Source organism: Podarcis liolepis, assembly GCF_965112155.1.
Source record: "Podarcis liolepis genome assembly, chromosome: 4".
NCBI lineage: Eukaryota > Metazoa > Chordata > Lepidosauria > Squamata > Lacertidae > Podarcis > Podarcis liolepis.
This window is the reverse complement of record NC_139558.1, coordinates 49,614,002-49,638,820: the sequence shown is the minus strand read 5'-3', so window position 1 is coordinate 49,638,820 and position 24,819 is coordinate 49,614,002. Positions and strand designations below refer to the sequence as shown.

At 42.0% G+C, this 24,819-nt stretch overlaps 1 protein-coding gene across 1 annotated transcript in view; it reads right to left on the bottom strand.

Annotated features, from left to right (window-relative positions):
* LOC310704685 (amine oxidase [flavin-containing] A-like) overlaps positions 1-24,533 on the bottom strand; it is a 30,086-nt gene extending 5,553 nt beyond the window's left edge. Inside the window, exons 1-12 of the mRNA XM_083498472.1 lie at positions 24,484-24,533; positions 24,365-24,449; positions 13,811-13,905; positions 13,407-13,544; positions 9,525-9,629; positions 8,192-8,283; positions 6,197-6,338; positions 5,164-5,313; positions 4,537-4,696; positions 3,381-3,477; positions 2,758-2,811; positions 2,274-2,331 (exon numbers count right to left, since the gene is read on the bottom strand). Coding sequence (XP_083354598.1) covers positions 2,274-2,331; positions 2,758-2,811; positions 3,381-3,477; positions 4,537-4,696; positions 5,164-5,313; positions 6,197-6,338; positions 8,192-8,283; positions 9,525-9,629; positions 13,407-13,544; positions 13,811-13,905; positions 24,365-24,410 — 1,137 coding nt within the window. The 5' untranslated portion in view covers positions 24,411-24,449; positions 24,484-24,533. The remainder of the gene's footprint in view (positions 1-2,273; positions 2,332-2,757; positions 2,812-3,380; positions 3,478-4,536; positions 4,697-5,163; positions 5,314-6,196; positions 6,339-8,191; positions 8,284-9,524; positions 9,630-13,406; positions 13,545-13,810; positions 13,906-24,364; positions 24,450-24,483) is intronic.
* Between the last annotated feature and the right edge of the window lie 286 nt (positions 24,534-24,819).

The window sequence follows — 24,819 nt, the reverse complement described above, 5'->3', positions numbered from 1 at the left end:
AAAAATGAAGGGGAAATGTGTGTGCGTCCTATGGGGTGAATGCAGGCTTTCGCTGAAGCCTGGAGAGCGAGAGGGGTTGGTGCGCACCGACCCCTCTCGCTCTCCAGGCTTCAGGAAGCTATCCGCAAGCCTTGGGAGCCTGTGGGAGTTCCCGCCGGTCTCCCAAGGCTTGTGGAGAGCTGCCTGGATCCCAAAGCCCGGGGCGTGCTGAGTAGCGCGCCCCGGGCTTCGGGCAGATATCCGCAAACCTGAGAAGACCGACGCGACTTCGCGCCGGGCTCCCTAGGCTTGCGGATAGCAGCCTGTTCTGGGGGCTGGGGTCGGGGGAAGCTCGGGCTTCCCCCGCCCCAGCCCCGCGCCGGGGGGGGGACAATTCCCCCCCTTTATTCCCCCCCCAAAAAAACCTAGGTGTGCCCTATGGGCCGGTGTGTCCTATGGGGCAGAAAATACGGTATTTAAATGATTTATATACTGCTTAACTATAATCATCTCTAAGCTGTGTACAAGGAATACAGTACAGAAAATATAAAAATGTGCTACAACTATAAAACCAGACTTCAATTAAAATGTCTTTTGGAACAAAAAAAAAAGGTCTTCAACAGGTATTGGAAGTTCAACGGGAGAGGGGGCCTGCCTGACCTCAGCTGAAAGGGAATTTCATAAGATTGGAACCACAACGCTGAATGCACAGCTCTTGGTGGATTTGAGCTGTTTTCATCCAAGCCATGGGCAGTCGTTAATAGTGACTCCTCTGAAGATTTCAGTGATGGGATACAAGGGATTAGGCAATGCTTCATAAACACAGTGTTTCAGCAGTACAAAAGAATAATGGCAGTTGCCTTTTGAAATAATGTTCTAAGAGTAACGGTTAACATGTTTTAAGAAAGCATAATTCCACCTCTCAGGGTTGCTTAGGATAGTCTATAAGATAGGCAAACAAGCTCTGATAATCTTTAGATGTATAGAAATTGTTATGATTGCCATTGAGATTATGGTTGCTTCCACATAGATCCAAAGTAAAAGTAAGTTTTACCAACTAAGTTTTGCTCATAGGTAGTCCTATTGAAATTAATAAACTTAATCTAGCTTAGTTCTTACGTAAATATCAATGGAGCAACTCTGATTAAAAGGTAGTTGACTATCACTACATGGTTCTTCCTGCATCAGATCCCCAAACAACATTCCTCAAAGATACCTGCCTCTTTCTGCCTCTGAGATTCTAAGTAATTAAAGGCCATCAAGCTTCTTTTGCTAGTCACTCATTTGATGCAAGATAGGCTCATTAACAGGGACGCGGGTGGCGCTGTGGGTAAAACCACAGTGCCTAGGACTTGCCGATCGTATGGTTGGCGGTTCGAATCCCCCGCAGCGGGGTGAGCTCCCGTCTTTCGGTCCCAGCTCCTGCCCACCTAGCAGTTCGAAAGCACCCTTAAAGTGCAAGTAGATAAATAGGTACCGCTTTATAGCGGGAAGGTAAACGGCGTTCCGTGTGCTGCGCTGGTGCAGGCTCACCAGAGCAGCGATGTCACGCTGGCCACGTGACCCGGAAGTATCTGCGGACGACGGCGGCTCCCGGCCTCTAGAGTGAGATGAGCGCACTACCCTAGAGTCTGTCAAGACTGGCTCATACGGGCAGGGGTACCTTTACCTTTACCTAGGCCCATTAACATTAATCAAAACCATTCACATTAATCAAAACCATTAACAAGATTGCTGTCATATTAGATAAATTACATTTCCCTATAACAGAAGCACTGCTTTCAAGTTAGATTTGTATTTTGCTTTACGAGGAAAAATAAACAAAAGAACACTACATTAATCAATTACATGCTGTAAAATATATATTTCCAAATAAAAAGAAAAGAATGCTTTTACAAAAAGAGTTTTCCGGCACCTTATTTTGTCGTGCATTCTAATATAATATAGAAGGATCTGCATTCATTTTCAAAAAGATTGTTATCACATACCCTATTCCACCCGTAATGATTGTGCTAATTTACTTAACACACCTGTATCTCCTAATTTGTGGCATGAAATTCTGCATTTTTCCCTTATTGATTCTGAGGGGTCTGCTCTGAATATGACTGGATATCACCTGATATTTACATTTAAGGATTTCATTCAGATGGCAAGGGATAAAATAGTTGTCATCTATTACCTTTTCACCTAAGAAACAAATAATAATATGAACACAGACCTCAAATGTTCATATAGCTAAACCATAAGTTGTAATAATTAATACTCCACCAATTTTAGATGCTCTTCTTCCTTACATGTAAAGCTTCTTCTGATCCAAAGACTTTTGCATAGAGTTCACAGATTTTTTTCTTCCTACATGAAGAAGGAAAAGGAATAGAGAAAATGTGAAAGCACTCAAATCCATAATCACTAGGTTTTTGAAACTAATAGGATAGCAAAATAAGATTTCAAACAACTATCAAAACCACTGAACAACTCAAATCTTCTAGTGAGTGTATTTACTCAAAAGACTACATTTTTTTGTACTAAACTGAAGTTCATACACAAAGATGGCAGACTTTCGCCTCTTCCAGAGAGTCGGAGCATGCTATTTAGTTGCTGCTCAGCTTGTTAGGTGACCTTGTCCAAGGTGCTATCTCATAACAACCATGAAGTTAGGTTTGATTGTATGTATCTTAAAAATCTGACTTCTGCATCTTAAAAATGCACCACTATACAATAATAAAGAATTAATTATTGTTAGGGAATACAAATCAGAGATATGTTGCTTATTCTTACCTCTCCTCTTTGCTAAGATCTGCTAGTCTAAATGCCTTTCTTGTAAGGATAAAGCTAAACAGGGAGGAAAGTACATGTCAATATTGCATACATAAAGGTACCAACTGGAAAAAAATACATGCCACCAAAATGTAAAAAAAAGAACAGCAATATGCAAGAGCTACATGCAACTAGTTTTTAATAAGTAACACTGTACTGTTTTTAACACTGATTGGGAGCCGCCCAGAGTGGCTGGGGAAACTCAGCCAGATGGGCGGGGTATAAATAATAAATTATTATTATTATTATTATTATTATTATTATTATTATTATTATTATTATTATACTTCAGAAATTGGTAACTTCATACTGGATTCCTGCAATGGGATGTAGATTCCCTTGTGGTATGTGGAGATTTGTGGGCACAGCAACAAGTGCTGAAAGATAATGTTTGCATGTGTGTGAAATGAAGGACAGAGCTCAGGACATGCATGATGGAACTAACAGCAAGGCATAAATACATTTTTCTATACGGTTCTCTAATGTTACCTAGCATACATTCCATAACTTCACACCAGCTGGTCTTGCACAAGTCTTTCTGTCAATATTTCTTGCATCTAATATATAAATGCAGGCTTCATTACCCCATAATAGCAGGTGCAGAGTCATCAGGTTTAGTATCATCTAAGGTGATTGAAATTGGAGCCTCTTCATCCAAAATCATTGCACAGCCACAAAAATCTGAAAGGAAAAATAGAATGGCCACCAGAAATACTCAGTGTGGAGTAGTATTTCCAGGCACAAATGTACATTTATTTTAACATTAAGTATCCTGTTAGCCATTGCACATTTAGAACTCTTGTGCTGCATAAATCTTCCTGTTCAAACTTCCAAGGAATGCACTTTCTAATCTTAAATTCTTTACAATAAACATTTTTGCTCATTGCAATATTCAAAAACTCTTTGATATGCCTCCCTGTCTCCCCTTGTCATATACAATGATAATTCTATTAAACACAGTTACTGAGATAATACACTGCATATCTATGTTGTGATTAATATGAGTTAGAGAAGGAAAGTGCATCAACACTAGTGATTGTACATACTGACAGGATGACATAACTTGTGTACCCAACAGATGAAACTTAGATGCTTGATAACTCCACCCTTATTACAGTTTTACTTTGAATGTTGTTAGCTTTCTTGAGCTCTACCAGAGGCAGATTTAGGGCAGCATAACTGGGTAGTGCTGTGGTCTAAACCACTGAGCCTAGGGCTTGCCGATTGGAAGGTGGGTGATTCGAATCCCCATGACGGGGTGAGCTCCTGCTGCTCGGACCCAGCTCCTGCCCACCTAGCAGTTCTAAAGCATGTCAAGTGCAAGTAGATAAATAGCTACCACTCCTACAGGAAAGTAAATGGCCTTTCCATGAGCTGCTCTGGTTTGCCAGAAGCAGCTTAGTCATGCTGGCCACATGACCCGGAAGCTGCCGGCTCCCTCGGCCAGTAAAGCGAGATGACTGCCGCAACCCCAGAGTCGTCCGCGACTGGACTTAACGGTCAGGGGTCCCTTTACCTTTAACTGGTTCTGCTACATTAGATGGATAGCCTAGGGAACGCCGCAACTATGATGTGAATTGAGCAGAACGGAAAGTGAGAGGTGGGGGGGGGGCACAAGATTTTGACCTTGCACAGTGTGCTACTCAAATTTGAAAGGCCAAAGTCCACTCTGTTTTTGTAAGCAGAAAGTGGGATATAAATGAATCAATTCTTAATTGTGCCAGACTGATGCACACATACCCGACTTCTTCCAAAAGGCTTCTTTGTAGTACATCATGCATTTGATAACAAAGCCCATGGGAATACGCTGGATTAACTGGTTTCTTTTTGTTGGTAGTTCTGGCTTGAAATGGATCTTTGTGGTTAAGGCTGGTGGGATGGCACTAATCACGTACTTGCTCTGTAAAATGTAAACAGGAAAACATAAGACGAATATCAAAGAAGAGCAACCATGGCAGTTAAAGGCTAACGCTGCTTTGTTAAATGCTGAAAGAGTAACATTTATCGTGGCATAAGCTTTTCATCCAGATTTGTACGAGGAAATGTTACACACTTTTGAGAGATGTTCACTCAGTACTTCAATCATTCTGACATTTACATTTGTACAGGATAAAAGCAGTGAGCACTGTAGTGGCAGTCCAGTGACATAAATATAAAAGGAAGGAAGGAAGTGACAGCGAGGACAGGAAAATGTCAGAGGCTGATGAAGCTCTCATAAATAGATCAATAAAATAGATTTCAAAGATTTCCTCAGTACTGAGAGAAGCAGAGCAACACACAAGGGTGGGGCTGATTACATTGGCTTAAAAGCTATAGCGGACATGCCCCCTATTAAATGCATACTATGTTTTATTCTTATTGGATTACCTTATATGTCTCATGGTTCAGTGTCTCCACAATGACACTATCACCTGAGTGATCAATGTGGATTACAGGCCTCTCCAGTTTCACAGTGCCTTTGAGTAGTGCCATTATCTTCTCTGTTATCTGTCCAGAACCCCCAACAAACTTCCTCTCCTGGGAACACCAGCACCATCAGAGAAATAAGATAATAATGTTGTTGTGTGTTTTTTTAATGGTGTAGTCCATCTTTAGTTAAGCTTGAGAGAAAAAGACATTGAAATCTGGATTTCCCAAGTAATCAAAATCAGCAAACATCTTCAACATGTGCTTGACCTGGCTGACTACTGGCGTCAGCCCTGAACCAAAACCATATCTGGACAAAAGCATATTAGTTTTCTTCTATGGGATATGGTATCTCTGATACATTTAGTATAATTATGAAAGAGGTGATCATAGACAGTCTTTTGCTATCATTTCTAGGTCAGGAGAATTCACAATTGATATGAGTACAGGGAAAGCATAAAGTTTCCAATTTATGAAATATTGCTTTCACTGGGGACAGAAGTGTTCCTGACAAAGTTTTCCTTGAAATAGTGTCTCTTTATTACTTTCATGTTTTCAGAAATAATAAAAACTATTTTATAAATTCTGCTCTAATTGAGGGACCTTCCCAAAGACCCTTGTGATTATGTCAGGCAATAAGTAGTACTGTACTTTGGGTGCATGTTTATTAAACTAGAGACTCTGGGCAGGAGGTGGTGGTGATGAGATACAGAATTTTTAAGAACACAGTAACTGGCTAGTAACCATAGAAACTAAACTGGATCATTATCACAATAGCACAGTAAAGCCTCCATAGTATGGGATGTGTGAATGTGGGAGAGGAAATAATAGTAATCTAATTTCAACACAAGTCTAAATGTCCAAAATAGCATGATCTTCTGTTTGTTTATTCCAGCACATTGAGTTCTTGCCAAATGCTCTTTCTCCATCAGTTAGAGAAGATGCAACAGCACATTCTTCTCACAAGGAAGAATCCATATATGATTTCACATACCTGCCCTCCATTGGTTACAGAAAATATCCTGGTTGTTCCTCCACACAGCTTCACATACCACAGGAACCAGAGAGCAGAGACCATGTGTGACTCCGAAGTGACGTTGATATCAACAAAGAGTGTAGCAAAATCCCTAGTGGTTCTTTATACAATGAAGAGGTAGAGACAACAAAGATTGAGAGCTATTGATATTAATTTGCTATTATCAACAGTACTTTTCTCTACAATTTTTTTATATATTATTATTAGGAAACCAAACAAAGATTCTATTTAATTGGCCTTCTTGGTAGTTCTGTCACCCTCAGAAGCTTGAGGGGTGGCAATGTGAGATAAGAGTAGCCCATAAACTGTGGAATTCCAACCAAACAGAGGTGTGCCTCCAGCAGCATCATTATTTGGCATTTATCACGCATGAAAATGCACTTATTTATCCAGGGCTTTGATAACTGAATAGTATTATTTTGGCCTACCTGAAAATTGTAAATTAATGTAAGGATTTTAAAATATTATTATTGATTGTTGGTTTTCTTTTGTTTTAAACTCTATTGTTTCTGCCATTATAACCTGCCCTGGGACCTTATGGTGAAGGATAGGTAAGAAATCTAATAAATAATAATAGAAGAAAGTGGTTTCTTAATCTGATGAGGAAAGATCATTTAAATGAGTGACAGCTCCTCCTTTGTTCATTAATTTTGTAGTGCTATTGATTTGTTCAGAATTTATTGCCTTTATTACGTTCCTAGATGTTATCACTTCCACTAAAAATAAATTGTCCAAATTCTCTGTTAATTGCAAAGACCTTAAAACTGCAGATAGCATATTAATATTGGTCTAGACCAGAACTGACCAGCTGATGATCTGAGGTAGCTCCCAACTAGGCTGTTAGTCTACAAAAGCAATATGAATGTACAAATTCTATGGATTCAACATACTATAGCCTTATTTATTCAATGGTTGCAGTCAATGATTAATATTTGCTTTGGGGAAAACTGTATTTCATATTTAGTGGTGATGTTTGCTCTGCCCTCCAAGGGAGCCTCATTAAGCTCATCATTTATGTAGTTGAAAAGTCTTTCAGCATCTCTTTTGAACCCTCAGTACTGGTGTGTGTGGTGGGGCATGGCATGGCTGGGGCGTCATGGCTCCTTGTCTGGACAGGGTTGGGCTGGGGTGATCCAGCAGCTCTGCCAGTGCAACCATGTAGTCCCAACCTCACCATGGCCCTGCCAAGATAAGCAGCAATGACGTCAATGGCAGGAGGGTGGCTTTGCCCCACCACACACAGTGCAGAAACCCCTCAATGTGAGGAGTCTTCCCTTGAAGTCCACCACAGTTCTCCCTATTCCTGTCTCTCAATGCCTGCATACATTGAGATGTGAGGAAACAAGTAGAACTAACTATTAAACTGTAGGGAATGGTAATGGGTACTATAATACCATATCCCAAAGCCCCTCCTTTCACCTTCAGAATCAGGAACGTGTTTTCTATACATCTTCCAGTATTCATGTTTATTATTCATTGATGCAATGAATGCACTTTTAAAAAACCAGATTTTATGGAAGTGATGGGGAAAACACTGAAACGTGTGAGGTGGATCAATGTTTACCGGGAAGAAGTGAGAACACCCTGAAAACAAATCAGAATGACTACTCATTGTTGTATAATTGCCCACCAAAGAAATCAGAATGAATGCTCAGCAAAGGCTAGGTATTGTCTAACTTGTGCATAAGCTTTGCACAAGCAAATCAGGATGGATGCTTAAGGTCAATCTGTCAAGCATGTTCCGCACTTTATGTATATTCTACATTTTTTACTATCTGCTCCCAGATGTATTTCTCTAGAAACACTGTACATGTGTGATTGGTTATTCTATGACTAGAGGAGAGAGGCAACATGAATAAGGCTTTGATGTATGTAGCCTGAATATGGCATGCAGCAAGCAAAGAAGCAAGTATCACATTAAGGTAAACTTTCAAAATGAATCAAATCACCTACTTGGTCCAGCAGTGTTTGTCAATGAATTCTTTCATTGTCATTTTGTCCCATTCTGCAGCATGTGGTGCATCCCAGGGAGCATCAGCCGGAATCTGAAGAGCAGGGGTGGGAGGTGGGGAAATAAGTCACTCTCCTTACTACATACATCACAGTCAAAACTGAACTTCCATCCATGCACCGAAAGGGCATTCAGGCAATAATTTCACTCCACAGCCCCAAATGCATGCTAATGCAATTCTCTCTCTCTCTCTCTCTCTCTCTCTCTCTCTCTGTGTGTGTGTGTGTGCATGTGCGCATACATATGTACACACACACGTGTGTTTCATGCTTCATAGATGCAGAACACTCCATGTGGAATAAAATTAAATAGGTGAATTCTTCTATTCAGAACCAGTAGAACATTGTTTTAATCAGTCAGAACAGCTGGAGATAGGACAGCTATTAGTAGATATTTTCCATTGCTGTTGAAGTTAACTATATGTACATTTAATACTCACTAAGATTTCAAGTGCAGTCCTATGCATGTCTACTCAGATAGCACCAATAGGACTTATACCCAGGTACCCAGTGGGGGCTAATCCTTTTCAGCCTGAGGGTCCCATTCAACCATAACCAACCCTCCAGGGGCTGCACATGCATCTTGTACATACACACAGAGAGAGACACCACTTAAAGGCAGATGTTCAGGTGCAAAGTCTCCTTTTCTCAGCTGATCCATGAAGATCAACTGGGCAGAGACCTTCATTGCCCCATCTCTGCCCATCAGATGATCCACCTGATGTCTGAGGAGGGGGCAATTTGTATCCCTCTCAAGGCACTGGGCTCCGCCCACCCCAACACTACGTCTGTTTTATTTTGCCCTTCTTTGCTGCTGTTGCAAAAAACTATCAGGTGGAAGGAAAGAAGAAAAATTGGCTTGGACAAAATATATGCCACTAACTCTGCTTCTGGGCAAAATAGAGTGAAGCTAGGCTGGGTCACATCCAACAGAGCCAGTAAAGCTGAACACACAAGAGATTTCCACTATCTGTATTTCATTATTAGGATAGTGCCGGAAAGGCAGGTCTGTGCCTCTGGCACAATTTATTTTCCTGAAGTAAAACACACTTGGTTGTTAATCATGCCAGATGACACCAACTCATTTGGCCAATACATTTCACAATTGAAGATTTCAATGTCTACACAATGACTATACAGTATAAAGAACTCTCTTTGATTCTTGATGGATTCTTACTGAATGCTATCTTCATGTAGCCCTAATGATTTTCCACATGAGCTTTTAGAAATATTGCAGATATTGATACGTAGTATCCCTTTATTGTTCCTAGCATACCTCTTTTCCCAGTTCATCCATTGTCCTCCAAAAATTGTTAAAATCAAGATATACGATAGGATTCCACACTGGAGGAAATGCACCACAGAATGGATAGGACTTTCCCTGAAACAAATAAATATATGGAACAATGAATTTGTTTCCTGGCATGGATCTGAGGTTTCCATAGCAGCCATATCAGTTACAATCCACAAACAAAATTGGAAATGAATCCATAAACACAAAGTATAGAAAAATATGGATTTTTCTGAAGACATCAGCCAATAAGCAAAGCTAGTTAAGGTAGCTTTCATATAGAGAAGATCCCAAAATGTAATGTCCATTTCCAGGGTGTGGGTGTGTGGAATTAAACTTTCTACATGTTGTTATACCACAGTCAAAGCCAAAGAAAATGTATTCCTTTTCGTGAGAATATAATATAATGTTCAAATATAAGCCAGATGGATCCCAAAACAAACCCTTTACACTACATACAGATTAATCAATAAATATTTAACTGGATGCAAATATTGCTGCATCATATGTCATTTATGTGATTTCATGAATATTCTTAAGTGAATGCCACTCTTCTTACTTTAGGACTATAGGGATCAGAACCACAAGGGCGTGAAAGGGCTAAGGTCTGCCATTTCCTTTTGCTGACTGCATGAATGCTCTCATGTCTTGTGAGAAGAGCATAATTTTTTGCTGCTGAATCTACTACCAATTGATTTAATTTTGTGTCCCCAAGTTGTGATATGGGCGTGTGTGTCCAGAATGTCAGCAGAATACATTGGAAAAGCTGGATTGAGGCTATGGCAAGATAAAGCTTCTTCCTGATTTGCATTCATGCTTGAGTAAACCCTTTTACATTCATGCCATGTAGCTCATCAGATTGAAACGGCTCTTGAAACGGCTCTAAAAAGCAACATTTAAAAGTGTGCTCTATATAATTCATCTGCACAGGTTAGCAGGACGTTTCAAATATTCAAAAAGCATCAGCTAACAACCCCATTTATCCACCCCAACAAACTGAAATCAAAGAACACATAATAAATGCAATAAACAAAGCTCAAGTTCATTGTCCAACTGCCTCAGAAATAAAGGTTAATGATTACTATGGAATGAGTATTCTGACCTCTAGGTATTGCAGAAACAAAATCTCCTACAGAGTTTCTTCTTCTTCTCTTCCTTCAGCTGTTCTCACAGTTCTGCCTTTGCAAACTGTGCTCAGTTTGGTCTTTAGGACAGAAACCCAAAATTTAAAACTTCATCTCCTAAGCAAATAGAGTTGCTTTCTTATACTACAGAGACCTGCCCCACCCATCCTACCAATTGCTAAACTTCAGTAGAGAAGCAGGCTAGCATGCACAAATTAGGGCTTTGCCTATTAATTCCATGTCCCGTGTTTCCCTGGATGGCATAAAAACCACTGTGGTGAGGCAGAGCCACAAAGTCACCCTCCTGACAGCAGGGTCACTACAGCGCTGGTCCCAGGAGGATGGATCTGATAAGGTACATAGGGAGCTGCCTTATACAGAGTCTGACTATTGCTCTATTTAGCTCTGTACTGTCCTCACAGGTTAGCAGCATCTCTCTAGGATTACAGGCAGGGAGAATTCCCAGCATGCAAGGCAGATGCTGCAACACTGAACTCCCTTCTAGATCTCTGCTCCCCTATTGCATGGATGTGAAATGCAGTGTTTAAATAGGCACCAAAACTACTGTTGTAGCTAAATAAACATAGCGTAAGGAAACCAAATAAGAAAACTGCAGAAGACTTTTGGGCTATAGATACACCCCACTTAATCCTGTGTTGCTGCTCAGAGTGGCAGGGAGATAAATGTGAGTGGCAGTGCTCTATTGCAAGTTTTTATCCAAAGTAACTCAGCAGATAATCCAATTGGATTTACAGAAACATGAGAAAACTTGTCCAGTTATCACAGCCAAGTAGGAAACGTCCTCAACCCTTTCTTAGCTCATAATCACAAGATACACACCTTCTGGGAATGGAGGAACATGATCATTCCCATATAACTCAAGAGGGAGGGGAAAAACATCATCAATCAAGAAAGCAATTTCTCTTCAACAGTTAGAAATAAACATTTTGCTGTATCTTCTAAGTGCTCTGCATTCAGATTTAAAACTCAACAGTGAACTTGTGCTTAAACCAGTGACTGGAATTATGGTCTGAAGGTTGGGAACAGCATGTAACGTAACCAAGGTGGCATGACAGAAGTTATTTTTTATTGCATACAATTTTGGCTATCACACTCTATTGCTTTATTATTTTTAAATGACATTTGAGCTTCCAAAAACTTGTTTTTGTCTACAGTGTATTGGGGGGTGGGGAGAACACACCTTGTAACTATGGAAACTCATGCATGTTTTTTCAGATGTAAGTCCCACTGTGTCCCGTTGAACACACTCACAGCAAAGGATGCACAGACAGGCAAGTACAGGGTTTTGTTCGGTTCTTCTGTATCCAGTTATTGATTTGCAATAATACAATGTGTATATAAGGAAACAAGAATTAAACTGACACACTCTTTCTCCCAACCCCAACCCCTCCTAGTTTTAGGTGACTAGTTACAACCCTTTTATTTCAGTGGATGTTTGGAGGAGCGAGAACCTGGATTTCTGCTGCTATTAGTAATTGTCATTTAATTATTCATTATTAATTTTTTTTAAAAGATTGTGTTATTTTATGGAATGAGGAGACAGTTCCTCCACAGAACGCATCTCCACTGATAAGCATTCTCTTTAATTTCTGAAACCAAGATGGGACATTTTTGTTTTGTTGGAAACACGAGAACTCATAGCACTAAAATCTGTGGTTGTCCAAAGAAGCTGGGTGCTGGAGGATTCAGAACAGACAAAAGGAAATATTTCTTTACACAGAGCAAAGTTGATCTATGTAATTTGCTACAGCAGGAGGCAGTAATGGTGAACAACTTAGATGGCTTTAAAAGAGGATTAAACCAGGCATAGGCAAATTCGGCCTTTCAGATGTTTTGGGACTACAACTCCCATCATCCCTGGCTAACAGGACCAGTGGTCAGGGATGATGGGAGTTGTAGTCCCAAAACATCTGGAGGGCCGCGTTTGCCTATGCCTGGATTAAACAAATGCATGGAGGTTTTATAGAGGTAAAGGCTACCAGTGGCTGCTAGTCAGGATGGTTATGCTCTGCCTCCATGGTTGAAGGCATTCTGCTTCTGAATGCTTGTTGTTGGAAGGCACAAGAGGGGAAAGTGCTCTTGCACTTGGATCCTACTTGCAGGCTTCCCATTGCCATCTGGTTGGCTACTGTGAGAACAGGATACTGGACTAGATGGGCCACTGGCAGGACACAGCAAGTTCTTATGTTCTTATTAGTGTTTTGGAGTTTGGGGATTTTTGTTGTTGGAGGGCAATAAAAAAATTGTTCTGTAAATCTTCAGGTTCCTGAATCTGTTAAGTCCTGATCAATTGCCTTCACTCAGCAGTGCTTCATGGATCATCCATATGCAGTAGGGAATTTATTACAGTGGTACCTCGAGTTACAGACGCTTCAGGTTACAGATGCTTTAGGTTACAGACTCCGCTAACCCAGAAATAGTACCTCGGGTTAAGAACTTTGCTTCAGGATGAGAACAGAAATCGTGCGGCAGCAGGAGGCACCATTAGCTAAAGTAGTACCTCAGGTTAAGAACAGTTTCAGGTTAAGAACAAACCTCCAGAACGAATTAAGTTCTTAACCCAAGGTACCACTGTATTAGAAAAAGAATACATAAGAAATATTTCCACTCAGCTGTCAATAAACGAACAGAAAAGAGATCTATGTCCTTCATATTACAATGCATCAAATGTTTTCCTGTGCACACTGCTGCCAAAAGGAGATGTAGAAAATGTAATTCTTACATTTGTATGCAGGATAACTCTCTCCTTTACGTTTACTTTGTATGTTTCTATGCCAAGTTCTTTAGCCAGTCGCAGAATTCGGTTCTGGGTAGGTCCCACGTAGGCTCCACCAACATCTACATAGTTTACTTGCTTGTTCTGTCAAAAGAGGAAAAATGCAGGAATAACAGAACCTACTAGATGTTCCACACTGGAAGAGCCAGGAAGTGCTTACGTTTCATAGCAGCAAACAAAGCTCCACCTCAGAATTAGGCCTAATTCACACATGCAAACTTAGAACCACAGTTATGTGTTCTACACAACTTTGTGATTAAGCAGAACCTTTTGCAGAATTGGCACCCTCTTTCAAGAATGTCATATGCTACATTTACATAAAATATGGTTATTGGCTACTTGTTTCTTACCCTAACTGTGAAAGTCCGTCCTCCAACTCTGTCACGAGCCTCTAAAACCACAACATTAACTCCAGATTCAGACAACAACTTAGCTGCCGACAGACCTAAAACAAAGACAAAACAGTATTTTATTTTATTTCCTCTACTATTAAAAAGTACTGGGTTGACTCCAACAAAGTTGCTCCTTTCATGCTAGGACCTCTTCTCCTCTCTGTCCTCTCAAGCCCCCTGCATCTTCTCCAGAGGGTCAGGGAAACCCCTGTAGAGATTTGGGGAGGGGGGTGCATGGAGGGAGGGGGGAGTAGGAGGGGAGGGGAAGTTTATTGAATAAGTGCAAACAGAACAACTCTGTGAGGTGGAGACAGTAATGACCTTTAAACACATCTTAGAATCTTTTATGTTTACCCAAACTTCCCTGGACTCGGTTAATTTTTAATTTTTATTTTCCATTTTATACACTACTCAGTTTGATTTGTGATATACAGTAGCATTCAGTTGGTATATCGTTTTAATCTGGTTTTTATGAATTTTTTGAACTGTTGAATGTTAATGTTTTTATTCAAACCACTTAGACTAGATAGATAGATAGATAGATAGATAGATAGATATAGACACACACGTCTGCTCAGAAGTAAGTCCCATTGAATTTACTTAAACTTAGTCCTAAGTAAGTGTATATAAGACTGCAATCATAGTTATGTCCCACTGAAGTCAATGGTGTTTGTTACAGAGCAGGTATTCTAGGATTGTGTTGCAAGATGCCTAAAGGGAAGCAATATGTATTGTGCTGCAGGATGTCTCTGAAAAGTGGGAATCAACCTGGCAGAATGATGTACCCTCAATTTCATTTCCAGAACATGTGGGAAAAGAAAAGGCTATATACCAGGAGGGTATGTAATCCTGCAGGGTTATTTTCCAATTCCCAGGTCATTTGTGGTTTGGGAACACCTGTTTCTGGGCTCCCAGCTTGCCTTTTGGGGTTTAGATTAAGGAAGAAAAAAACCCCAAAAGACCACCATCCCCTGGCCACCTTGTAACACACACACACTGCAGTTGTGGGCCATGAACCGAAGATGGTTGACCTAATGATGCAGGGCAAAATTATTGAACAGTTCATTTGATCGGGAGGTGTGAAGCAAATTAAATGAACTCTTTTGGGGTAATCTCAAAGTGAAATAAATTGTTTTGCCTGCAGTTAAATTTAAATTCTAACAATTATTTCTAAATTTGTACCTACACATAAAAATTGGCAAATGCACATTTAATGCAGATTTCTGCCCTATCCCCCCCCCTTTTTATGGTACATATTCTCCCTTTGGGCAATGTGCAAATGGATACCCTCAAATTGGGTTTAATTCCACCCCCCTTTTTAAAAATGTATAACTGCATGAGGATGGAGCTAAGTAGCATAAAGAACCCCTCAAAATACAAAAAAAAACCTTCTTAAATACAAAAATGGCTGGATATGCAAAGTGTTAACTAGCTATATATTGGCTAGGAATATACTATGAGTGAGGAGGAAGTACACAAAACATCTCAGTGCTCCCAACAGTCTGAGGAAGGAAATAGGTGTACTGCCAGTCTTATATGTAATCCAGCAATTGGCTCTCTGTACTATCAGCTAGCACAGAGGCAGGAAGGAAAAGCCCTTTGGAGCCCCATATGTCTAGTCTCAAGGCTTAGCATCACAAGCCTGGAAAGGACCTCAGGCTCATGTGACACAGTGCAGTCTTACAACAACCCAGAGTTCGAAACAGGAAACCAAGCAAGCAATTTTGGAATTTTATCCTCATGCCATTTATTTTTCTCTGTTCCAGAATCTCACTAGTTCTTGGAGACTCCAAGTAGTAAGACACTACTTTGCCTTTTCCATGGAGAACAAAGACTCCAACTATGATGGGGAGGGGAACAAGCTACACGTGAGAAACAGGTGCATGTAATGTTTCTTTAAAATCAAAAAGCAGTTTCAGGAGTGGATGATCAGGAAGAGAGGTGGATGGGGCTTTATCCTTTCTCTGCCAGCTGTTTTTCTGTTTCCAAATTCATTTGCCTGCCACAGTGTTTCTCTTTTGCAGAGTTCCATGTATTCCAATGCAGCTGGACACAGCAGGTGACTGACTACATGACAGCTCACAACCATGTAGAGTCTGGCTACAGAGAGAGGTGGATTTTACCTTTACCCCTCCCAGTAGTGGCCAGTGGGGCTGTGTAGCTGGGGTTGCATTGCTCTTCTGGCTTCCCAATGCTGCACATTGCTGTAGACTACCAAGAGGGGGAGGCAAGGCAAGAACTGCACTGAATACAACCCCTTCTTCTTTCAACATGACTTTTTAGCACATATAGCTCTCAGTCTGCAACTGTGTTGGAATTTTAGATGCTTTAATTGTGTGTTTGCCACCCTGGGTAACTTCAGGAGGAACAGCGGGATTTCTTTCTTTCTCTTTTTTTCCCTTCCTTCCTTCCTTCCTTCCTTCCTTCCTTCCTTCTTTCCTTCACCAGCAGTGGTGAACAGTACTCAGCTGTATCCCTCATGTCTTCCAAACATAGTCCTAGTTTCAAAAACCTTCATGCCATTACAATTTATTATAGACCTTGGCATTTTCTGACGAAATTAAGCCTTTCCACCCAAAAGTCACAACAAAACATTACTATCACAAATTTGACTTATTCGCAAGCTCCTAGCAAAGTAGAGTCTGCTTATTATTTGATCAGGGTAAATAAGTCATAGCCACTTGAACAGTTTGCCCAGGCGTTTCCATAGCAACTCAACTCAAGCTTGGAGGTGCTGCAAAAAGGGGGGGGGTGGCTGCATCCCAGTTTGATTCTACAGTGGATTCAAAGACACTAAACTGCAACTGCCACATTCAGCACCAGAACTGACCTACTTTTAGAAAAAGCCCTCAATCTCATCGCATCCAAACACAGATGCACAGCGATATATACAATTTGTGCTACGATCCAGTATGATAAAAAGGAAAATAAACCAATGTCAGGCTAAAGATTACAAGCCAGTTCTTCCCAGCTGCCCCCAAATTTAGCTAAAAGTCAAAATAAAACATCAGCAAAATTCTACAAGAGCTGCTTGTTCTCATCACAACAAATCCTAAGTGTGTGAAGAACTGTGAGTGCTAAGTAGAAACTATCCATTTGGCTGCAGACCAGAATATGGTCTGTAGCAACCCCATTCACATTAAATTGACTTCTCTTGTGTAAACAAGCTGTAGACTGAGCATTACTTTAAAAAAAAACATGCGTAAACTATTAGTTAACTGCATTCCATTTGCAAGGTTCCCTACCGGAACCAACTCAACAGATCCAAACATGTGAAACTTGGGCTGTTGTTGCAATACTCCTTACAATAACTATTTAATATGTGCAGGTATCTCTCAGCTAGAAATTGTTCTAAATGTATTTATTTATGTCAAAGCCTGCAGAGATGTAGCAAGGTGTAAGTCGACAAGAAGGAAGTCAAAACACTTATTCATATATGATGTGCAGGGGACACTAACCCAAAGGAGTGTATAATATACATTGAAACATCATGTAGCACTCCTCTCCACCAGCTTTGAGGGGAGAGGATTAACCCACCAAGGACTGTGTTGGCTGCTGGGGCTCCCACTGTGCAGGTGGGAGGAGACTCAGAGCCATGGGGAGGCAAGCTGCACCTGGTCAGGCCTTAGGGGCTGGGGTGCCAGCAGTGCCTCCTTCTCCACGAGGAGAAGGATCAGCTTAGGGATGCCTGAGCATGCCCGACCCTGGGCCTGTGGAGAGGGAAGGAGTGGTAGGGTGCCTGGCCCCTCCATGTGTCTGGGCTGTTGGAGCCACTGCGTGCACATGCTCCCTTCCACTCACTGAGCCGCCTCCGCCTCCCTGCAATCAAGCAGCATATAAATTTTGTTAAATAAATAAAATCAATGGCTACTTCTACGAATGGAGGAAGGTGGTTTATATGATTTTCCTGCGCAGTTCTTTACTAATTAAGCAAGATTTTTTTAAAAAACTGCTAAAGTAACGAACAGCTAAAGAAATAAGTCACGAATATGAGCTTTATGCTAGAATGATAACACAAGCATCCTCCATGAGATTATGGTTTTAGTGGTGCATTAAAAATAAAGTTATTGGCCCATTAGAGCAGTCACCTTGCTAGTTAACGCTGAACAGTAAACACAGAAAATCCCTTTATGGTCTTGTCTTTGCATTTTATTTGTGCGTTTATTTCCCAACATTTCTCCTTTCTTATTCACTGTCCACATCAGTTAGTGGTAAATAAGGCTAATTATTGATGTATCTTTATTACATTAGAGCTCCACCATAATGATGCACTTTTGCCATGATTTACTTTCGCTGCTTCCTCGATGGGGAATCTAATTATTCCTACACACAACTGAGAAATGAAATCTGGCAATGGCCCATCTTAACTTCAGCTCTCATTAGTCAAACAGGAATCTCTGTGCCAAGTAAAATGTGGAGCTGCCAATATGGGCCAGATAATACTTTGAAAATCCCCCCAGGGATAAACTTTCCTGCCCATTCTTCCCTTTTCCAATATGCAGTTGTGTTTTAATGGTATTTTGTTAGAGCAGCTTACTGAAATGCATGGCCTAGACTTGTTTTTCCAATGCATCTTTAGGTAGCCACCAATAGTCAAAACCCCTTTCTTTTTAGGATTATAATTCCCAGTGATAAACCAGTCATGAGGATGTACAGACACTGTGGACAGCCCAAAGACCATAGGCAGAATGTTTACCACACAAAGTAATTGCATAGTAAATAAAGTTGTTGGTATTCTATCAAGATGACCTTGATATTGTGGGAAATTGCAGTCAAACATAGCAATGCATGAGAGCTAGCTAGTGTATAAGGGGTGTGTTCTGTTCCTAAACTAGGTCACTTTCCCTTACCTTCATGAGGAAGAAAATGAAGCTTCTTCCCCTTCCTTCCTTCCTTCCTTCCTCCCTCCCTCTCTCTCTCTTTCTCTCCCTCCACCGCCCTCCCATGTATCAAAGAAGGACATGGCTATGCTTGCTCCCAAGCTTAGAGCATGTGTCTGGAACTATAGTCTGTATTTTCTACCCAAGAGTATTTTGCCTGTCTGCAAAGCATATATGATATTTGCTGTCATTGCAGAATTCACAAAGCACACCTATATTTTCTGTTTTTCATATATTTGAAAACTAGTTAAAATTATGATATAGCTGGATGAGCAATTCTATGAAATGGAATAGGATTCAGTTTTTTTCTTCTCAACTAATTGGCCATATTTGATAGATAAATATGGTAGGAAGCACTTTCATTTCCCACTGCTACCAGCAAATTTGAGAAGCCACTTGTCTTGGCAACATGTTTTTGATGTTCCAAGCAACAAACCACTTACTACTATACTCAGAGTCCTCTGTACTAAATGAGATGATGCTAATTATGAACATAGCTCAGAGTTTCCTATGTCTTAAATTTACTCAGAGATATACCTGACTGCAGGGTTCTTTTTGATGTTGCTTACATACTTCCATTATAACCCCTAGAACAAATACAAGATCACAGAATCCTGACCATGATTAAAGCAGCCCACAAATGCATTCAGATCCCTCTTCGCCAATATTATTCAGGGAAGTGCCTGTATTAACTTCCTCTGTACTTTGATCTGCTATATAGCATTGACTCAAGCTGATGCTGCTGGATCAGAACTAGGAAAAATTATTGAAACATTTCCCAGTACTCACCTCCATTTTATTTGTACTGTGGAAATAATCAATACCACCACTCAACTCAAGTTGGGATACATGAATGATAGGAATACCATCATCCAATATCCCATCAGAGATCAATACAAGTTCCCAGTTAATGCATTTTATTAAGATCCGTGGTTAGTGGCCAATGTTATGAGGTCAGAAGTACCTAGTTCAGATTTCACCTCAGTCATGAATTGGTCTTAGGAAGCCACACATCTTCACTCTTAGTTCACCTCCCCCATCTGTAATATAGAGTTACTAACAATAGCCAACTATGCTGTAAGGGTTACCAGTAATAGGGATATGAGTGGCCAAAACACTTCATTTTCAAAAAGCACAATATAAATGTATGTATTTTAATAAATAAATAGGCAGCACCTATTTCCTGGTGCTTATCCCTGGTAATTTTTTGGTTTTATTTGTATATTTTTATGGGGATTCCTTGTGTTGTTGTTTTTTAAAAAAACAACCCTAATTAGCATGCATAGGTTTTACATATTTTGTTATTTTTAAACTTTTTTGGGTTCTCTCACCCAAGGATACTTGCCTGAAACTTGGATCTTGGCATCCAGGGAATTCTCCTTTCTATATGCATTTATTTTCCCTTGCACCAACACAAACTAGCACACAAAATACATGAATAAAATGTACAGCAGGCAGATAAGAACTCTCGGTAATATGTAATGCTTGGAGAGAAGGGGGTTTTTACTATTATTAATTAAGCACCTCAGCTGGTTCTCTTAACGCGATATGTATGGGGATGCTGGAGGAAGTGGGCAAGATTGCTCTGCACCCCATGTAGTGGAAAGAACAATTAAGACAAAACTTTTTTAGTTCTGGCCCCTGACAAATCTGGAACTCCCTTCTGATGGATGAATGTTCAAAAGTGATTTGAAATACTCATCTCCAAGTTCACGGGGAGGGTCATGTGAAATGTGCTTAGGGACTGAGATGTTAGATTGCAAGTCTTCACGGCTGGGGCCACCTTTTGTACTGTGTGTCTCAAGACCTTCATCAGTTCACTGAACTTATAATTGCTGCCATAAAAATACAGCATAGAGTAATAATGAAATTATGGGACATAAATGACAAAGAAGGCTGAATTCTTATCCCAAGGCCAAACTACAGGCTAGGCTGAAAGATCCATGATTAGCTGATTCCCAAGCTTTTTTTTTCATGGAAGAGCGGAGGTACTAATCTGATTGGGGATAAATAGAAAGGGCTTGAGGTATTTAACCCTTGCCCCTGAACTGTTCTTCCAATCTATATCACATACACATGGCGTTTGCTCTGTCTTGAATAAAAATTCAGACATGAAAATAAGGGACTTATATTTCTCCCCCATCCCCCCCCACACCCCCAGCATGGAGCAATATTTAAATTGGAAAAGGGTTAAATGCCACCATCCCCGGCACCACTTCCTGATCAAATTAGCATTCCCTGCTCCCCCAGCTGCATTTAACAAAACAACAACAGATCTCCCATTATAACATGGAACTTGGACCTCACCCTGCTTCAAAACAGGTGACTTCTAATTCTAATAAAGCATTACTCTGCTGCTGTAAGATACCAACATCAACAGGGTGTGATATTGTACTTTTTGTTTGCACATCCTGCCTTATTCTATCCAGATGAGTGGGTGTGACATTGCTGATGTAGGTGTGGAACTTCACTTGACTAGATTGGGTGGGGGGTGCGGGAATGGCAAGCACCATGTGGGGGAGGAAGTCAATAATCAAATAATAAGCCAAGCGCTTATACAGTGGTACCTCAGGTTACATACGCTTCAGGTTACAGACTCCGCTAACCCAGAAACAGTACCTCGGGTTAAGAACTTTGCTTCAGGATGAGAACGGAAATTGTGCTCTGGCAGCGTGGTGGCAGTAGGAGGCCCCATTAGCTAAAGTGGTGCTTCAGGTTAAGAACAGTTTCAGGTTAAGAACGGAATTAAGTACTTAACCCGAGATACCACTGTACTTAACCCAAGGTACCACTGCACTCTCTTTAGAAGAGGATTAGACAGATTCATGGAGGATAAAGCTACTAGCCACAATGGCTATGTACCTCCACTGCCTCAAAATACAAGTTGCTGGGAATAACAGCTGGGGAGGGTACTGCTGCACTCAGGTCCTACTTGCGGGCTTCCCATGGGCATCCGGCTGGCCAATTTGAGAACAGGATAATGGACTTAGATGGGCCACTGGCCTGATCTAACAGGCCCCCTTTTATGTTCATTTAAGTGTGGTTGCCTATTACCATCCGTGAGATTTGCATGCTTAATATCTCAGATGAAGTGGAATGTGACTCCAGATTGTTCAAAGCTATGCTCTGTAAACCCTACAGCCTTAAAACCTGTTGTTTTGGGGCTGGCTGTAGCTATTCATTGGGACTATGTGGAAAGCACTCTGTACCTTCTTAGGGTGCTTAGAGGCACCATCTTTATTCTTACTCCACATGAGATCTGGGCCCTGAAAACAAATTCAGCAGCCATGTTCTAGCTACAAATAAGCACCACTCCCACTGTTATTTAATAAGAGACCTCTGTCCTTTAATTTAGAATAATAATGCTGCTCTCAGTCTGAAGGGCTCTGTCTGATTTTTGGTAGCTTCCTGAGATAGAGGCTTGGAGAGAGGTCAATCAAAGGTTTTCCACATGCTCTCGCTGTGGCAAGCATCCAAGAAAGCAATATGATACAGCCAACTGCTACTGAAAAACAGGAACAAGGCTGGCACTATGTGTGTTTGCTCCCTTAGCTAACACATCCTTTCTTTTCTAATCTGAAGCACTGGAAGAAAAAAATGAAGAATAAATAAAAGTCTGACAGTGAAATAGCTAAATAAAGGAAGCTTTGCACCCGTATGCTAGGAGGACTTCCTCAAAAGCAGCCCCTCCCTTCAAAATTCAAGAGGTACTTACTTCTGAGGCAAGTGTGTGCAAGAGTGTAGCCTAATTGTGCATGCAAACTCTGAAGTAAGTTGTACTGAAATTCAGTAGGGCGTACTTCCTGGTATTTGTACACAGACTCATGGCCTTCCTTATTCTGTTTATATACTACTTTCCTATAGATGTGTTTTGTCATCTTAATTTTACAATTCCAGGCTGTAGCAAAGACTCCTCCTCCTATGTATGTGTATATTTTTTGCTTTGAAAGTGCCCATGCTGCCATTCTGTAAAAGCACTTAGGGTGCTGAACAGTCTGCTCAAATAAACAATAAAAACATAAAACACCACATAAGGTCTGAATGGCATGGGCGTTCACTTTGGGACATTCATTTTTTAACATCCTTGAAAATATAATACAAGAGCTGGATTATATTTCTGCAAGTGCAGGCTTGTTAAACAGGACAGAACTGTTAGCGCCTGCAGGGAGCATGTCTCTTTGTTATAAGGCAAGTAAGTGGGTTATAGTTCTTCCAGTGTTATATTTCTAGCACACAAGTTATTCTCAAAAAAAGACGCCCGTGTTTGAAGTGTCCAAGGGAATTAATTTTAATGTAACAGACAGTAGCTGGGGAGCACATACTGTGCAACAGGGGTAAGCACTGTGCTTTCAAGCAACCTGTTAACTGAGCATCCATCCAGACTTGTTTGCATGGCGATTAGATGATACCAGCTATTTAAAGAGCATTGATTCTGATTTGTTCAATGGCTGTGTCAAAACAAGTGCTACCTCACACTTTCCAGTGCATTTTCCTGTCAGTTTCCTTAATGTACGGAGTCTAGTCTTGTGTGTGTGTGTGTGTGTGTGTGTGTGTGTTGCACAAGACCTGCCAATCAACTATAACTGTACTGCCAAACTGAGTGGGACGTACTTCTGAGAGCAGGCACATGTAGGATTGGCCAAAAAAATGCCAACCCCTTTGGCTGAGATATACGTATTCCATATCAGAATGCAGGTGTCTGCCTCAGGTAGGAAAAGAAACAGAAGAGGAACTCAACAGGTGCCAGCAGCTTTCCTGGGAGCAATGCTGCAAGTCAACAGTTTTGGCAATTTGTGTGTGTGTTTTAAAGGGGCGACTCAATGTATTGCTTTCGTTATCCCTCAGTGAAGGCTTTTAAACACATACACACAATGGATCACAGAATCTCATAGTGAGAAAGTCTTCCCTAGCACCATAGCTGTCAACTTTTCCCTTTTCTTGCGAGGAATCCTATTCGGAACAAACTATGCCTAGCACCTGCTCAGGTCCTGTCCTCTCCGCTTTGGCGAAGCCCTTCCTCTCACTGCTGATATGACCCGTCTGGGTGCAAAGCGCGCTGGGCGGGGATGGGCAGACCAGAGTGAAACCGATCGCGGCGGGACAAGAAACAAACCAACGAAACAATGCGAAAACGAAACTCCCTTGTACTCTCTCGGCTCGCAAGAACTTCCATCTGGCGGAGCCCCGTCCTGGCAGTCGCCAAACTGCCTGACAACCCCCCTGTGGCCCCTCCGGACCCCGAGCCCCAAGGGAGTGGGGCGCGGCGTGACCAGCCTTCTGACCCCGAGCAGAAGCCGGCTCCGTCCGCGACAGGCAGCCAACGCCGAGCCTCGGGTGGCCCTGGGCAGACTTCACAGGGGGCGGGGCCAGAGTCCCTGTCCGCCGGGGGCCAGGCGCCTCCGGAGCCTCCGCCACCAAGTTCCTCTCACGAGCTCGGCCGACGACCTTTCCCCGAGCTCGCCTCACCCCGGACGCCTTTCCCGGCGGGGCCACCATCGCACCCAACGCGCCCAGCCGGTCTCCCGTGACAGAGGGCGCGACCCTTTCCCCGCCCTCGCCTTCCGCAGCACCGCCAGGCCGGTTTCCTCACAAGGGTCACCCGGGCGGGCAAAGAGCGGGGAAGCTCACCCACCTGAGATGCCCGCGCCGACCACCACCACGTCGCAGTCGACGCTCATGGCTGCTGCTGCTGCTGCTTCTGTGCCCTTCGCAGCTCCGGGCGCCGCCAGCCTCCTCGCGCGCCTCTCGTCCTGTCAGCGCCGCGCCCGCGCCGGGCTTCTCCACTCGGGCTAAGCGGCCACGGCGGCAGTCCTGGGAACTTCCCAGCTGGGTCTCCCTCTATGACGCCCCGCCCCCTCGCCGGCGCCGCCAATCAGGGCAGAAGGTTGGTGCCCAAGGGGAGGGGCGGAAGAGGGGCGGGGCGCTGCTTTTCTTGGCCAGACAGCGGGTCTCTCAGGCCCTTCTCGGGAAAGGAAGAGGGCGAAGTCCCCAAACTGGCGAGATCAGCCCAGCCTCTTCCCACTCATGTACACTAGTGGCCAAAATTGTGGAAAGCTTTTGGAGAAAGTGGATTTCTGAGGTCTGATG